The following is a 17,770-nucleotide window of genomic DNA, read 5'->3' as shown; positions in this document are numbered from 1 at the left end:
AAGTTTAAGCGACATTGTGGTCGTTTGGGCAACAATGCCGGAAGTTTAATCGACTTTGCGATCGTTACAAGTTTAAGCGACTTTGCGGTCGGTACAAGTTTAAGCGACTTTGCGGTCGGCCTTTTATCCTTTCAGGTCAAGAGACCGTAATGGCCTACTTAGTAGGGCTTTGTGCCGGGACTTTTCCCGGGCTCACCAGTGTCGGTGGTGGCATGGCCGACCCGACCGGGCTTGAGGTGCCGGTGGTGGAAATACCGACCTGACCGGACTTAATACATTTATTTTCCTATTACAAATTTCTAAATACAAAGCTATGGCCCATACAACTCATAATCTAATACAACTTTCTAAGGACGGGCCTATAACTTGTACGAATTATGACTTAACCTATACAAATTCTATAAGTTGATCTACGGCCAACTGTAATTTACAATTGTGGTTTACAAACTTAGGATTAGACCACAATGCTACACGGGTGGACTCTTTTCCCATGCAACCTGCCACTAATCCACCTTTTGCAGTTTTGGTTGATGTGGGATTTCTGCAAATCAGCAATGAGAGTGTTCCAGTCTACTTTGAGTCAGCTGAAGCCAAGCTTTTAGTATCAAACTTCTGGTCGATTTCTTGTTGTTTGCGGCTGGGAACCGCGCGCTTATTGGCTCGGGAAATCAAACCAAACCTTTACATTCGACTTATAGCTCGGACAGGGACTGACGATTCCAGGCTAACAAGGGTGATGGGGCCTTTCTGCTACGATCGGTGCAATCGGAATCGTGCTGGGGAAGTCAGCTCGGGGCAAGGAACGATCGTTTTGGTCCTCTGCTTAGCGAATCCTAATCAGATAAGGGTGGTGATCAGGCGACCATGGATGTCAAGCCGAACACTCACTCGTTTCTTACAAACATTGTGGCCGCTCGGGAAGCTTCCGCGCATTGGTTCGGAAAATCCATCTAAATCCCAAGGATCCGCTCTTCTGCTGTGAAAGAACGCCCGAAAAACGGTGACCGAAGGGCTTGGTGATTCTCGCGTGTCTATTATCAGCTCGGGAAACCGACCCAAACCCCCAATATTTGGTTACTCGCTCGAAGAAGCAAGGCTCGGTCGGGGGTGACGGTGTAATTTAATACACATGTACGCCGGAAAATATGCAGAACGAGTGTGTACGCCGGCAAATATGCAGAACGAAAAAACCGACTGCCGCAAGCTGAATTCTGATCATAATTTTGAGAAAGAGGTGGAATCCGATCATCCTTACAACTTGTTCTAGAATTGCAGTCGGCTGCTCGGGTCATCTTGATCGGGAGAGATAGTACATGATCGACACATTTCAATTGTCACTGCATGGTTGGAGAGACGGGCGCATGGGTTGGGACGGCGATCGACAGGGACTAAAGTTCCGGCCAAATAGCTGGGTTGCACTGGGTCGGGAAATTAAGAGTAGTGAGATCGGTGGCATCGATCGGTGACGCGGAGGATCTGCATGCTCCAAGAGAAGATAAAGGCCAGTTCTGAACAGTCAGCTTGGAGTGATCAAGGAGATGCTGGAAAAGTTTGGAGGTGTTGGAGCCGATCGAGAAGTCATACGAACTATCTTTTCTCTTTCTTTCCACCAACTCGATTTCTACACTCCACTGCAATTTTCCACCAATAAGAATGCATGGCGGCCGGGGATGCACGTGTTTGAGAACAGCGATCAATAAAGGTCGGGGAGAGCCAACTCCGATCCGGTCTCTTGTTCAGAGACGGCCGGCGGGCAGGTGTCAACTTCCTGATCAACAAAGCTAGAAAGTCCACGGAGCTCCGTATACACTTGTACATCAACGAAGGAAGGCGAGGTCGGGAAACTCTGGTCGATGAGACACCGGTGATCGGGAAAGTTTGCGATGCTCGAGGAGGTCGGGGGAGTGCTTGGTGAAGCTTGAATAATTAATTCTTGACTACCCGACCCGGTGATGCCTGTTCGTGTTTGATTAACGACCGGAAACTCTGTGCTCACGGTTAATGGTTCCTCTACTGCGCTCGGTAGTTTTGTGATGGTCTGCAGGTCTATCTCCGGGTAAATTATGCGTCAAACGCCTTTTGGCTGTGCTCGAAAACGGTAGATTTATAACTTGCGGCATGGTGACTCATGGTGAGGTCGGGAAATACGCTCTAACTTTCTGCTCGGGAAATAATGTAACACTAGTGGTTGACTTCGCTACGATCGACCTGAACCGAGCCCGATGTTCATATACTTGCACCTTTACCACCCCTGTTTTAAAATCAAAGCTTATAGCTAAATAACTAATACAATTTATATTTTTAAATTTACATTCATAATCTATGGCTCAAAATTCGAACAATATGCCCATAGCTTTGCCATTTTTCCTCATTTGCCTTTGTATCACCGCCATACGCCACCAATCAGATCGAGTGCATGCAAAATCTCCACATTATTTTATCTGATCTGCCTTTTATCTCTCTTCCTCTACTTTCTCTGCTTTTTACGCTCCACCGCCATCAGCCTCCAATAAAAATGCATGCAACATTAATTTTTTATTTTTTATTTTTCTCCCTCCTCTGTATCATCGCCACTGTCTTCCAATAAGAGTGCATGCATAAGCTTTTCCATTTTTGTCACCATTACTCCCCTTTATCCCCACCTTAAGCTTGGGTTTGCTTCATCGAACGCAGGAAGAAAACACACGAAAAGTGAACACTTGGGATTAGGAGGCAGTTACGGAAAAAGCTTGATGGCATGATGAACTTGCTCGGCTGCGAACTGACCGGCAACGCTCTTTGACGTGGCGGGAGACGGAGGTGTTTCTCTGTGCATCACCGAACCTAACCACAGGGAAGAACGCTGGACCTCGACTCTCGCTCAAAACCGGCAACCGGTGTCTCCGACGTAGGCGGAGCAACAGGGCCACGACCGGAGGGGAGGAGGCAGCATTCGGGGCGGAGGCCGCGATCGTCGCTGGCTGCTAGGGCATCGGCGGCTGAAACTGGAAAATCAGCGCTGCAACGCCGGAGATGGAAGCTGTGGATGCTACTGGCAAATCCCCGGATCCAATATGTTTCAACGAACACAAAAGGAAAACCAATATGTAGTGTAGTTTAACGGTTAGGGCACTAGACTGGGAGGCTGCGAACTTAGGTTCGATTCCTTTTGCATTTTGTTAATTTTTTAATGGTAGAAACGTAACTCTTCGTCACGATCCCCACAGACGGCGCCAAAATGATACTACTAATTCCCGTAGTAGGATTTATGTACATGTATGTAAGTGTATGAACAAGTACGTAGGATGTATGTATGTATGTGTATAAACAATGTAGAGGGTAGGCAAGAAGTAGCTCAAATGAATCTTTTTTATTATCATTGGTGTATTTGTGGAGAGAAGGGAGAGCATCTAGCTAGAGAGAGAGTAGAGTGTAAAGAGGAGGAGGAAAAACCCCTAAAATAAAGGGTTAAAAGCCCTTATATAGGTCAACCCAATTCGGGTTTGATCTTGACCCGAACCACCTTGACCCGAACCGTTTGACCCGAACCACCTTGACCCGAACCGTTTGACCCAACTCAAATAGGAGCACGGAGCGTACGGGGAGCCCGAACCCGGGGTATATTCCCCATCACCTTTCAATTCCTATGTATACCAAACATTGGAATTGAAACTCCCAGTAATTCTATTCTTGTCAACAAAACACTGGAATTTAAATTCCCACTTTATTCCCAGTAATTCAACTCCCATGGAATTACAATTCTTTTCTCACATAATTCCCCCCCTCCAACCAAACGCCCTGTAAGTGGGAAAGGGAATTTAAAATCCCTCCAACCAAACGCCCTGTTAAGGTCCATTTGGAAAATATGAAAATGACTTTTGAAAAATATTTTCTAAAAATGAGTCATTTTCCAGAAAAAAAAGATTTATTTTCCAGTGTTTGGCTGCACAACAGACAACTGTCATCATGTGTTTGGTTTATTTTTCAGAAAATGAGTAGATTTTTGAAAGCACAATTCAATATTCTCAATCAACAATTGTAAACAAGATGTGCAATCAAGATCACCTCAACAAGATAACAAACTCAATATCACCTATCTGGATGTGGAAACAATAACTGATTTCCGCATCGGTGCGGAACTGGGTTTCGCCCGTGCGAAAACCAGTTCTGGTTTCTGCATCGGAAACCAGTTATGGTTTCTGCATCCGTGCGAAAACCAGTGAGAGAGGGCTGAAAAACAGTGGAGCGTCGACAGGAAACGAGAGATGTGAATGGAAGAAGAGTGGAAAATGACTTCCTCAAAAAAAAAAAAAAAAGGAGTCATTTTTCAATAAAAGGGGTGTATTTCCCATTGACCAAAAGGTTATTTTCAGTTGACTTTGATTTTCCATCACTTACCAAACACCCGAAAAATCATTTTTCGGGTTCCCAAACACACCTAAGCATAATCAACTAGCTTAACCGCTCTTCAATTTTTAGCTACTGCTCATCTTTCAGCTACCTTTTACCACTACAATTAGTTTTAACTAAATCTCATATAGGCCTAAATCCGAAATATTCAATAATTTGTATCAAATGTGCCACTTTTGCAACCGAACACTCTTTTTCTTTACCTTTAAAAAAGTAGTTAAGTGAGAAATATCACAATAATACTTCCCTAATTGTATGCACTTAGGTTTCTAGTAACGCAACAAATATTAATTTTCAGAGTTAATCAACATTTTGATCCTTCAATTATTTCATTATTGTTAATGTTGTTACTTAATTTTCAATTTCAATAAATTTGATTATCAAGTTGTTTAAAATTTTGTCAATTAGACCCCGTTCAAGGATCCAAATGGTAATTTTAACATTTTTAAAATTTCATCAATTTGGTCCCTAAAACTCAGAAAGGGTTTAATTTGACAAAATTTTAAACAATTTGATGTGTTAAATTGATTGAAATTGAAAAACAGAAACTACATTAACAATTAGAAAATAATTAAGTGACTAAAATATTGATTTTTTAATTTTTTTTTTTTTTATATATTTTAAATGAATGTGTTACCAGTTGCTTACTTGCTTGTGCTCAATGTGATGATGAAAATAAGCAGCAAGTCGCCGTAAAACGCAGGTGACGTGGGCGGGCGGGTAATACCGGTTCGAATTGCATATCATATTCATATACGGAACGGTAGTTTTAAAAAGTTGAAAGGCCTCTGTTCTAGTCAGTCACCGGAAATTTGGAACCGATCGGCAGAACGCACGACAATGACCAAGACGAAGGGTCGGAGTAGCCCTAGTCCCAGGAAATCAAAGTTTGCTGCCTTCGAATTCACAGCAGAAGATGAACGAGTCGAAAAGGATTCGAGGATCAAACTCCGCAAATTTAAGAAAACGAAAAGCCCACAAAAACATTCCCCTATCAGCAAATACACTTTCCTGAACTCATGTACGTTTCATTTGTTTTTACATTTTGTTTTGGTAAAAAATTCCCTTAATATGACATGCGGCCTTCCTGAAATTTGATTAATTCCGAGAAATTTCGTCAATATTATGTTTATTGGTTGCGATGAAGTTGATGAGGTTCACGGTATGCGGATTTCTATTCCTGATTGCATTATATGGATCACTTTTCTAAGTTTTAGATGGATTGGTGGGTCTCGATCATGGCAGCTATATGCTGTAGTCTGAATGGAGTTTTTGTTGTTTGAATGTTTAGCTTGCTGTTTTGGATAATTTTGTTTCATAGATATGTACGTTCATTGGTGCTGCTTTTTAGTTTGATTATTTTGTTCTTAGTTGCCAGAGGACTGAGAGGAGGACTCAGAGGAGTCAAAAATATACTAAATGAGTTTGTGGATGAACTTGTTAATACTGGTTCTAGTGATGGGCCTATGGATGTGGAGATCATCAAGTCCGATACCGTTGCTTCATCTGGTTCTTCTGGCTGTAAGCCTTCAGAGCAAAATCGCACCGAATATCATGGTTCAGAGTTTTCCTCTCTTGCAACTACAACCAGTTCAGCAAGACTTTCAGGCATTGTGACTGATGACAAACATGTGTGCTCAAGTCCTCCTCTAATCCCAGCTGATGCAAGTGGATTTTTCATTCCTGTCATCTGCATTGATTTACATATTATTGCCGTGTGTCTATGTGTACTTATAATTGCTCTTGTTTTAATATTTTGTAGAATGAGCCAGTTGTTGTAGATTCAGATGATGACCCTGTGATTGAACTGAGATCGCCAAAATCTCCTTCCATTGCTCAGCTTCAGGGTTGGTTTTCCTCATACAATCATTCATGTAAGGTTTACTTGCTTATTCAAGTGACCCCTTTTAAATCCATAGTTTGTGCTGCTGCAGGTTTACCAGATGAACATGCATTGAAGTACAGCTCCAATGTACATGATACTGTAAGCTTTGTACTGTACCTCTTAACTTCTTGGTAACATACAAATACTATAGATACTAGGTGGATTACTATTTTCTATTCAGGTTTGGGCTTTCTATATTTTATTTATTTATTACATCTTTCTCTTGTTAGGCAAGGTCCTTTTTCATGAACATTTTGCTATGATTTACAGGAAGCTTTGGTGGTTGTTATCACTGATCATATCATATACAGACATTTATGCTCCACAAGTTCCTGTTTGTCATTTTCTCCCAAATGCATTACACTTGAGGCTATTCCCATTTCTGAGACAATGCCTTTGACATTTAAGTGGAAGGTTTCTGCTGTTGTTGACATTCAGTCTGTGTGGATTGATAGCGTGAGTTTCAGTGGCCTTCCCTTCGTTCACATGTTCCCATTCTTGATTCCAGTAGAGAATGTGTGTTTGATTTTTAATCAGTTCAAGTTTCCTTGACAATGCTAGGTAAAAACAGCTGCTGTGACAGTTCGCCTGATATCAAAGACACAGAAAAGTAGAGGTCAGTAATGTCAAAACAATCCCTTTCCTTTGTCATGCTCAAACATGTGAGGATTCAAAAAAGATGATTTTTTGCCTGCTTGGCAAAAAGAATTTTTGTTGCTTTATTTGAATCATTTTTAACTAAGGGTCCATTTGGAAACCCGGAGGGTACTCAGGGAAAATGAACTCAAAGGAAAATATTCATTATGGTCAACGGAAAGATGCCCAATTTGGCGGAAAATGTCTTCCTAGTTTTTTAGTCGGAAGGCATTTTCCGGATTCTTTATTTTCTATCTCTCTTCCCTCTCTTCTTTTTAAAGTTAGTTTCCAAATTATTATTATTATCACCACCACCACCACTAGCACTAGCACTAGCACTACCACCAACACCAACACCACCACCATCTCCACAATCACCACATATTATTATTATTATTATTATTTTCATTTTCAGGAAATTGAACCAAACAGAAAAAATGCAATTTCTTAACTTTTAGCCAAACAGAAAAAGATAGTTTTACGACATTCAACCAAACACTAGAAAATTAAAATATTAATCATTTTTCAGAAAACATTTTCCAGGTTTCCAAACGTACCCTAAATGTCTAAATTGATGATATCACCATCACTTTGGCAGTAAACTTGCTGTTATGTCACATATTCTTGGGTGGGGGGTTGAAAATTTTGTAGTTACTTAAACTATAAATTGGTAGGTCTTGGTTTTAGTTGAGAAAAAGTGGAGCAATGCTTCTTTTCTACCATTTATTTAACTTTCTGACATTTTCTGGCAGTGAAGCAAATGTTTTCTACTTGAGGTGCTACCATGTTGTTTTTATTTTGGTAGCTTGTGTACCCTTCAATATCTTGGTATCAAGTTTCCATTTATAAATGTGAACAATAATTTTCAGTTAAGTCTTTCCTGCAGTTAATTGGATGGGAGGTGTATGGATCAACTAGGTTATCATAATGATGCTTACTAGTAATGCCAACAGCTTGAGAAGAAATTATTTTAATGCCAAAAAGTAATTACAATAATGCTATTTAAAAGGAAAAAGAAAAAGAGAATGTTATTGCGATAAGTTTCATACTTGTTGATCTGAAACCTTGGTGTTTCTAGCTGTTAGGATCTTGAGCTTTGCTGTTTGTGATCCTGATTGGCCTGACAGACAAGAAGCAATTCAATCACTAGACTTCAGATATAAGGACAGATGGAGAACTACTGGGTGAGTTACTTTTAAATGCTTTACAAAATATTTTATTGTTGGGTGAGTTTATTTTCCTTTTTTCCTAATATTTCATCTTTTAAAAGTTAATAGCATTTTCTTAATTTAACAGGCAGTGCTCCAAAACAACTGATATCAGATGAAAATATTACCTTTTTTTTTTCAGTCGTTTTGGTGAATCATATCTTTTTTTGCAACTTAACCACTATGCATTTAGCTTTACTTTAAGTGTTTGTCAATCAACATGTACTGCTTCGAGCATCTTTATCATTTTATAGCATATATTGCTTTTCTTTCACTATATAGAACTTCTATGAACAATGGAAGTATCTCTGTTTCTTTTTTTTTTTTTTTTTTTTTTTTTTTTTTTTCAGGGGAGAGACCGTGGGGAGTGAACTATTTTTGGGGCAGGAAAGGTTTTCTCCTTCAAGCACTTCTTTTCCCATGTAAGTAAAAGGCCAATTACCTAGTTTGTGTACCTCTCTTGTCATGCTTACAAAGGAAAAGTATATCTGCTTGGTGATTTGAGAATTAAATTGAATTCAGCTATGATTTGACATTATAGCTGTTAAGGGTGATTATTGGTCACTGGTAATATGCAACATACCAGAAGACTGAGAATTTGTGAGTTTGGTCTATTTCTTAGGGCCAACAAGCAGTCATGATGTTTTCTTGTAGCTCTTGGCAAAGTTATTTTAAAAAATTGTTGGGTGTTTTTGAATGTAGTATAAAACATGATAGAAGCAGCCCGAGTAGGGTGGATGTAGTTGAAAAACAGTGTCTTACAAATTACAAGTTCAAATGCCTAATAAGAGAAACATGGTGCTTGAAAGTTGTCATGAACTCTGTGGGAATTGCAAATCATTATTGCCTTCATTTACTCTGAACTCTAATAATCACTAGAACCCATTCTATCTGCTCCTCCAATGTTCTTGAAATCAAGCTACATGAAAAAGAGTAAAGAACATCAAGCAATGTTCTCTACATTGTTTTATCATTCATTAGTAATTTCACATGTTGCTTGCATGTATTTACATGCAGTTTTGAAGAATCCTTTAATGAAGTTATATATCCTAAAGGGGATCCTGATGCTATTTCCATCAGTAAGAGAGATGTGGATCGACTTCAGCCAGAGACATTCATCAATGATACTATTGTTGATTTTTACATAACGTGAGTGTGTGCTTGCATGGACCTATCATCAACAATATTGCTAGCTGCAGGACTTTTATAATTCTCAGTTCCTGCTATTTTCTTGATTTTCTTTGTCATTGCCAAATATTTATAATTCAATAAACAAAACAAAATTGGCAGATATCTTAAAAATAAAATCCCTTCAGAGGAGAAGCACAGGTTTCATTTCTTCAATTGTTTTTTCTTTCGGAAGCTGACTGACCTAGATAAAGATCCATCTCAAGCTTGTGAAGGGAGGGCAGCTTTTCAGCGCGTTCGCAGATGGACAATGAAAGTTGATATTTTTAAAAAAGATTACATTTTTGTTCCAATAAACTTTAGGTCAGAGAGTGGTTACTACATCCTATTAATTATTTTAGCATTCGGGGTCGTAACTCTCTATAATGAAATGTCTTCTCTTTTGCAGTTATCACTGGAGTTTGATTGTCATCTGTCACCCTGGGGAAGTGGCTGGCTATAGAGGTGTGGTTGGTAACTTATTTTCTGCAGTTTTATCAATTTTACTCAGTATTAATGTCTCCAATGATGGAAACTCTTAAGCAGATAATGAAATGGAGAAGTCATCCAGGGTCCCATGCATCTTGCATATGGATTCTCTTAGAGGAAGCCACAAGGGTCTCAAGAATCTCTTTCAAAGGTGGGTGTCTTTGATTTCATTAGCATTCACATGGTTGTGATGAACTTCCCAACAATGCTCTTGAAGCAACTGCTAAGGATAAGGGAAAAGCCTCAAGACTTGGCATATACATTATTTTGAAATTTATTTATTTAGTTTGTTTATCTTGAGGAATGTTTGTAATTATTTACTATATAAAAAGTAATGGGGGAATAAGGATATTAGATGCAAGTTCAGAAATTTTCGGGGAAAAAGAAAAGTGAAGCAAAGAAACTAACAGAATCCTGTATATCGGGGAAAGTGAAGATAGAGAATACTGACATCCCTACCATTTGATCAGTTACTTGTGGGAAGAGTGGAAAGAGAGACATGGTGAGCTGGCTGAAGACATGCGTAGGAAGTTCTTCAATCTGCAGTTTGTTCATCTCAAGGTATAAAGACTTCTCCAGTTTTCTTCATGATTGACAAATGAAAACATTTTGTTTATGGAAAAAGGTTCCTCTTGAGGATGTTAAGGTACCCTTTAAGATGAATTACACCTTCATTCAAGAAGACGATGACTTTGTTTTAACAAGTTTTTCCCTTTAACTTATGAAATTATTACATGTAGACGGTAGACCACATCCGTATGTCTCACATTTTTAGAGGTGTAATTCTGCATCTAAATGTAGTTCTTTTCTGTGTGTAGAATCACATTGTTTTTGAAATATTGAAGAGTAATTGTTGTCAATGTGTGATATTCTACACTTATATTTAATGAGTAATCTACCTCCGTTTGGTGTGAACCAATAAAAAGATCTGATTACACATCATAAAGTGAACCAACTCTTTGAATATGCCACAAAATTGAAATATGCACTCTTTCCTTGGTGTTTAGCATTTTTTTTCCCTTTTTTTTTATTGCAGCTGCTGACTTTCTTTTGATCTGGTTTCAGCTACCACAGCAGGAGAATTTGTTTGATTGTGGCCTTTTTTTACTCCACTATGTTGAACTTTTTCTGGAGCAGGCTCCAGTCAACTTCAGCCCTGCCGGAATAACAGAATCATCCAAATTTGTGAGTTACCATTTGGAACCTTTAGATTTGAACTTTTTCTGGAGGAGATTTCATCATCCATGCGCTTATGCATCTGGAGTAATCCTTTAATATTGATTACATGGCTGCTCATTTATATGAAGCACAGGGATAGATTTTATAGCAGCATTTTATATCAGTGGGTGTCTTATGCTTGTACCTGAGGCTTGACTATCAAACCACTTAATCTAAAGAGACCAAGAATTATATGCAGATTATTTTCTCATTCCTTCTATTTATGAACTCTTAATGCTTTTACTTGCATCTTCAGTTTTCTTGGCAATTGTATAGTCACTGAAGCATTTATCTTTTCAGCTAAGCAAGGACTGGTTCCAGCCTAAAGATGTATCTTATAAGCGTGATCATATCAGGAAGTTGATATATGAAATTCTCAAACATAGTCGGGATGATTGTTCAACAGATTCTGATTACGAGCATTCCTCGAATAGTAAAAATAAGGAACATGCAGGTGTGGAATTCGTCAATGAATTGTGCAGTTCTAGGGAAACAAGCCAAATCAATGACTTTCACTCTCCTGCTGATGCTGATGTTCAAATTTTGTCTCCACCACGAACCCATGTTAAAAGCTTGAAATTTGCAGGAGGAACAGATTTGGTTCCTGGAGATCTGTCACCGCAAGGTGATACTCCAAAGCCTGCCCCCATTAACAATTACATGCATTCTGGACAGAAGTTGACTAGTCGTGGTAGTATAACTATGTCACCTATAGAGGTAATTGATCTATTCACTTATCTTTACCCTTACCTTCTTTTAAATCCCTTCAAGTATGCTGAAGTTTGAGCTGATTTGGACACTTGCTAGTAATTTCAAATATGTTCCCTTTTCAAAAAAAAAAAAGGTTAAAACTTTGTGCTATTATCTGTCTCTCCTTGTTGTGAAACAGGAAGAAGAGGAGACGGGGGAAGAGTTTATGGACTTCTCACCAGCTCTAAAAAGGGGAAGAAGACAGCAGATTGAGCATTTTGAATTATGCCCTGTAAATGAGGACATCAAACCGTCCTTTGGAATGAAAACTGGTGGTCTGTCAATGTCATCACAGGTTTGCCCTGGAGAAGAAGTTAATGTCGAGACATCATCAAGTTCAGATGAGGAATCTGAGGACTGCATTGTTGTAGATTCTCAGGGCGAGATTGACACCTGTGATGATATCCATCATACGTCAGAGTGCTCTTTCCGCCAAAAGACAAATACTTGTTTCCACCTCAGCCTAGAGGCTGACTCCCCTGAGCATGAAGCAAATCATATTCAATCATATATGCAAGAAGAAGAGCAAGCCAGGCCGAAGCATTTGCCTGAAATAATTGAGGTTTCCGGCTCTGACACAGAAGACAAGGGTGAGTGTCTCGTGACATCTACTGCAGAATCTGCTGCCTATATCGTGGAAGACTCCGACGAGGATGAAGATAATGTTGAAAGAAGCATGAACCACCGCATGCAGCCACTACTGCGAAGCAAACCTGGGTGGAAAACTGAGATTGATGATGAATGTGGATTGATAGCTAAGTTGAAGATGAATGAATCATAATAGATCTATATATGTCTATGAGTAATTCATGTTACTTATTTTTTTGTGAATATATAGACTATAGAGTACCACATACTGGAAAGGTGGCCAGCTTCTATGGACTATGCTCATTCACTTGTTCATTCTGCTTTCTCCACGAAATTGACTTGTAATATATAATGGACAAGTTAGGCAAGTTGAAAATTAAGCGTTTAAATAAGTTGAAATAGAAATTGGCACATCTAAATTAATTGTTACTAGAGTCCATCAATTCACAAGTAGTTAATGTAAAAAAAATCGTTTAAAATACCAAACATTGTAAATTTTGGTGCAAATAATATTTTTAATTGAAACTTGTATGACTCATGTTAATTCAGTTGTACTAAAAATAAAGAGTTTATTCAATAGAGGAATGATGATTTTGTAGCTATAAAAAATGGCTTGATTTGTTACTTGAATGATCCCCATCTTGCGGAAGCCTTAAGGAAAGAGGTGTTACAAAAGTATTGATCTATTTTGATTGTCAATTTGTCAGAAAATTTGTAGGTTGCTTAATGACATGTTGTCTGACCTCTTGTACACCTTGAAGCATGTCTTTTCAGTTTCAACAGGCTTGCTCATACTTTAGCTAGAGCTGTGAGCTTTCATTTTTTTTTAGTACTACCGACTTTGTAAATTCTCAATTTCGTCCTTCTATTTGGTTGTCTTATATGTTCCTTCCTGTATTGAACACTTATTTTCTTGATAATTAATGAAGGTTTTCTTTAAAAAAAAAAATAATTTATTCAAATTTTTGTCATTAGTGACAAATTTGTCCGGATAATTTCAATATTTTATACTAGTCATAATTTTTTTTTAAAAATGTTCATTTTCATTGCGAAAAGTTATTTTTTGGCAGTTGAGGATTATAATTTAAAAAATAAAGTTAAAGATTATAAATAAAAATGTTATCATAATTAATTCACTTTTTCATTTGAATTCGTTGCACAATATTCTATAGTTTACGAGTTATTACGTAGGAGTAAATTTATTCAGTGCACAATTGTACATATCAAGTAGTGATTTTAAATGTTTTCTTGCCAATTAAAAAAATTAGAGTAAATAAATAAACAAACAAATTGGCTCTTTGTGGTCTAATGGTACCCAGATTGGACTTCTATTTGGAAGGTTGTGAGTTCGAGCCTCAGATACTACAATGTAATAGAGTTAGTAGCATTCAAAAATAAACAAACAAATAAATACGGAGTAATAGCATTCAAAAATAAACAAACAAATAAATACGGAGTAATAGGAAATTTGTAGCAAATTTTCAAATACACAAAATTAGCAAGGAAAGCAATTTCCCTCGCACGCGCTCAGATTCAATAATTCAAATTCTCTCCCTGCTAGAAAAGGGCTTTCTCATCGAACCGCTGCATTCCTTTCATTTTCTAATTCTGATTCGCCAATCCTTTCCACCAAATGTAAGCTCAGTAATCTCTCTCTCTCTCTCTCTCTCTCTCTCTCTCTCTCTATGCATGTTTTAGATATACTAATTACATATATTCTGCGATTTTGATGTTTGTTTCTCTGTGAATTTCTGAAATGCTTTACTCCCATTTTCGTTTGAATTCATTGCTCTTTTTGCTTTTGCGAATTGTCAATTGGTGGAGCCCTAGGAGTCATCGATCTCCGTGAAATGGTTACTCGAGTGGTGAAATAAGGTTCTTAATGATTTCCAGTAGTAACGGCGGTCATTCTAATCGTATTTCTCTTTACACGTGCTGGTTCTGTTACAAACTTAGTATGGAGTAGCTGATTGTGTTAGCTCTAATGAGAAGCTAGAATTGAGGCATCAACTGATATGATGCTGATAGAGTGATAGGGATGATTGGAGATTTTTTTTTTTTTGGTCATTGTTTAGACTAAGAGAATAGTTCTAACAGTCATGGAAGTTTATTGATTCCATTGTAGTTATTGGCCTTGTTTGGTAAAAAAATTGACCTATAGACCAATTTTGGCTTATTTGACCACTATTAATTGTTTGATTTAGTTAAAATATCAACAGAAATGTTTGGTTAATTAGCTTTTTGCAACTCCAAAAGGCTGAAATTCAAAAAGCTACTCCAAGTAACTTTTTCAATTAGCTTTTTGAGAAAAGAAATTATACCAAACAGTACCAAACACTTTTCTACAATCATCTAATGTTATCAACTATTTATACCCTTTAATTAACACAATCAGCTAACAGCAAACAGCTATCAGCTAACAGCCATTTTACCAAACAGGGCCATTAACTTTTGTGTGCTATCTTCGTGAATCAGAGCATTTTGTGTTTTGTACAACAGTGGAGGAAATGGACAGAGTTTATGAAGAGCTGGATGAGGTCAAAGCAGAGATAGAGAAGCTCAGAGAAGAATGTCGAGCCAAAACTGAGCTATGTGGGAGTCTGAAGAAGGCTCATGTTGAGCTAGCAGCAAAACTTCAAGAAGCTAGGTTGGAGATTGAAACACAAACCAAGGAACTGTGCGTCAAGTCCAAGGAGATCTTTGAGGTGAGGCAGTTTTATGAGGAAATCAAGTCCATTTTACATGAAAAGGAATCGTTTCTCCAGAGTCTTAGTTCTGCTAATCAAAAGCTGAGAGTGGATTACTGTGAGAAAATTGGAAAATTGGAGGGGGAAAATAAAGAACTAGTGTTGGCTTTAGATGAAGCAACAACTAAGATTCAAGAACTGGAGAGAAAGGTTTCTGCCAGTGACAAAGATATCAATGCTCTCAAGGAAACTTTATCTGTCAGAAAGGAGAAGGGTGTCGAAGCCCAGCTGAATGTCCAGGCATCTAGAGAGCTGAAAGAAGCGAATGAGGTTATCCAAAAGCTTGAGGAAGATAATAGGATTGCACAAGATCAGCTGAAATGGAAGAATGAGCACTTCACACACCTTGAAGAAGCTCACAGAAGGCTTCATGATAATTTCCAGACAAGTAAGGCTGAATGGGGAAAGGAAAAATCAGAACTGCTTGAAGAGATTTCTTCCTTGCAGACAAGCTTAGATTCCCAGATTAGAATCTCACAAGATCTTGAGACTCAGTTGAGGCTCTGTAACCAAGCTTTAGCTCATGAGGAAAGCAGAAGAAAGGTTCTCGAAGTGGAAGTGTCTGACTTCAAATCTCGATGTGATGACATCTTGCTAGAATGCCAAGAAACTAAATCAAAGCTTGAGCATTTGACCTTCAAGAGAGATGAAGAAATTGGAGAACTTCGAAACTTATTAAGAACAAAAGAAACTCTGTTCAAGGAAATGAAATTCAGAGTTTCACAGCTAGAGCAAGAGAAGTTGGATTTATGTGCATCCCTTAAGGAGCTTCAAGATACAAAACTCAATGATGCTGCTGCCAGCTCTTCTCTGAAAAAACTGCAAACCAGATTTAACTCACTGGAGCAGTTGCACAGTAAGTACTCGCTTCAATACAAAGAAAAGGAAGCTAAATTGAGTTCTGAAATTGAAAAGTTGACAGAAGATGTGAAAGAATGCATGTCTGAGCTAAAGGTTAAAAGTAAAAGAATTGAAAAATTAGAGAAGGAGCTAGAGGGCTGCCATTATTCAATGTATGTTCAAAATGAAGAAACTTCCATATTAATGCTTGTGTTGCAGTCTGAATTCCCTGTGGCCAGAAAGCAGCTCTCAACTGGAATTGCAGAATTGGAGTTGCACAATAAGGAGAAGGACAACAAAATTGTTCTTCTTAAAGAGCAGTTGGAATCGATTGATATTGCACACAATAAAGTTTGTGCTGATCTAAAAGTAAAATGTGAAGAAACAATGGCCATAGAGGCAGAAATCAGAAGGTATAAAGAAATGGTGGAAGAATTAGCTGAGTACAAACTTCGCACCAATAAACAAATGCTGCAAATGGAAAATGCTCTCCTAGAAAGCAAAGGTGCTTCTGAGGCTTTAGAAAAAGCTAACCTTGATTTGGCTGAAAGAACAAGTGAACTCATGGATAGTAAACTTGAAGCGGAGAAGTGGAAATCTGTGACAGAGCATCTGGAAGCAGACCTTAAAAAGAACCAGCTAGCCTATGAAAAGGAGAATGAGAGTCTTTGTGGCATTGTAAAAGAGCAAGATTCCAAGATAACTGATTTGCAACTAAAGATATCAGAACTGGAGTTGGTGGCAATTGCAAGAGCAGAGGCTGTGGAAGCTTTAAAGAAAGAAAATATTCAGTACTTTGAAGTTATGGAAGATAAGGATGGCAACATCAAAGATCTTCAGATCTTTCTAAATCACTCAGTTGAAGCAAGAATTGGCTAACAGTGAACTGAAAAATGAGCATGCAAAATCAGATGCCCTTCTGATGTTTGAGAAAGAGAAGCAGAATCTTTTGATGATTCTGAAAGTGAGAGATGAAAGAATTCATGATCTTATGGAGCAGGCAAAAGTTTTAGAGAAAAATCTAGAAACTGTTGTCAAAGAAAAAGAGAACTTGCTTAATGAAACTCTGCAGAAGGCTGAGAGTTCAAAAATTCTTGAGGTTGAATCAAAAAACAAGGTGATTGCTGAATTGGACATGAAGGTTAGTGATTTGCTTCAGAAACTGGAATTCCATGAAAAATCCTTGTTGAATTCAAACAAGAAGGTGGAGGAGCTCGACACTATGTTGGAAGCAAGCAAAGTGGAATTAGAAGAACTGAAAACTCAATTTGGTATGGAGCAGATGAGACTTGAGGGTAGAAATGAGGAGCTTGAGTCCCAGAAAAATGATCTGCTCCATGAAACCCAGAAACTATCACATGACAGGGATAGTTTATTACTGCAATTGGATGGAATGTGCACAAGATTTGACAAGTCTCTGGATGAGGATGATGAACTTGCTAAAATTTTGGGGAAAATGTTGAAGCATTCTGAAGGCAAAAGTGATCTTGATATCAATCATATTATGAGGGATGATGATTATACTTGCGGAACTGTAAAAACAACCCTCTTACTGTCTAGGAAAGGACTTGACCAACAAATGGATGAAAGAGTTCCTTTGAAGGAGCTGAACTATTAGGACTTCTTGCGGGCAGGTAATAGCTGGTTACTCCACCAAGTCAAGCTAGAAATTCCACAAAGCTTCTTTTGTGGACATCAAACATTCTTCCAAAATGTGGACAGCTTCTTGTATGTCATTGTTTTGAGCAATGAGCATTTGCTTTCCATTGTAATGACTTGAGACTGATTTCTTTGTTGTTTATCAAAGAAGTGTTTGTGTCAATTTTTTTTTGTTACTCTTTACATGAGAAAAC

General features: G+C 38.1%; 1 protein-coding gene and 1 pseudogene across 4 annotated transcripts; both read left to right on the top strand.

The window, feature by feature from the left end:
• The first annotated feature begins 5,048 nt into the window (after window positions 1-5,048).
• LOC109190793 (probable ubiquitin-like-specific protease 2A) lies at window positions 5,049-12,706 on the top strand. Of its 4 annotated transcripts, none has more exons than XM_019341400.1 (16): window positions 5,049-5,410; window positions 5,761-6,053; window positions 6,152-6,236; window positions 6,324-6,373; window positions 6,554-6,730; window positions 6,836-6,890; window positions 7,989-8,094; window positions 8,469-8,540; window positions 9,136-9,267; window positions 9,409-9,609; window positions 9,695-9,750; window positions 9,832-9,925; window positions 10,245-10,335; window positions 10,840-10,959; window positions 11,293-11,709; window positions 11,882-12,706. In XM_019341400.1, the coding sequence occupies exons 1-16, from the start codon at window positions 5,230-5,232 to the stop codon at window positions 12,521-12,523; spliced, it is 2,772 nt and encodes a 923-aa protein (XP_019196945.1). In that variant the 5' UTR covers window positions 5,049-5,229; the 3' UTR covers window positions 12,524-12,706. The 4 variants fall into 4 exon arrangements, with proteins under 4 accessions (XP_019196945.1, XP_019196948.1, XP_019196944.1 ...); XM_019341403.1 differs by having other exon boundaries at window positions 5,050-5,410; window positions 5,839-6,053; window positions 6,545-6,730; XM_019341399.1 differs by having other exon boundaries at window positions 5,050-5,410; window positions 6,545-6,730.
• A 1,149-nt stretch (window positions 12,707-13,855) lies between these two features.
• Window positions 13,856-17,748, top strand: LOC109190516 (annotated as a pseudogene).
• The last annotated feature ends 22 nt before the right edge of the window (window positions 17,749-17,770 follow it).

Source organism: Ipomoea nil, unplaced genomic scaffold (assembly GCF_001879475.1).
Source record: "Ipomoea nil cultivar Tokyo-kokei standard unplaced genomic scaffold, Asagao_1.1 scaffold1576, whole genome shotgun sequence".
Classification (NCBI taxonomy): Eukaryota; Viridiplantae; Streptophyta; class Magnoliopsida; order Solanales; family Convolvulaceae; genus Ipomoea; species Ipomoea nil.
Note: the sequence above shows the minus strand (reverse complement) of the source record. Positions and strands in the feature narration are given on the sequence as shown.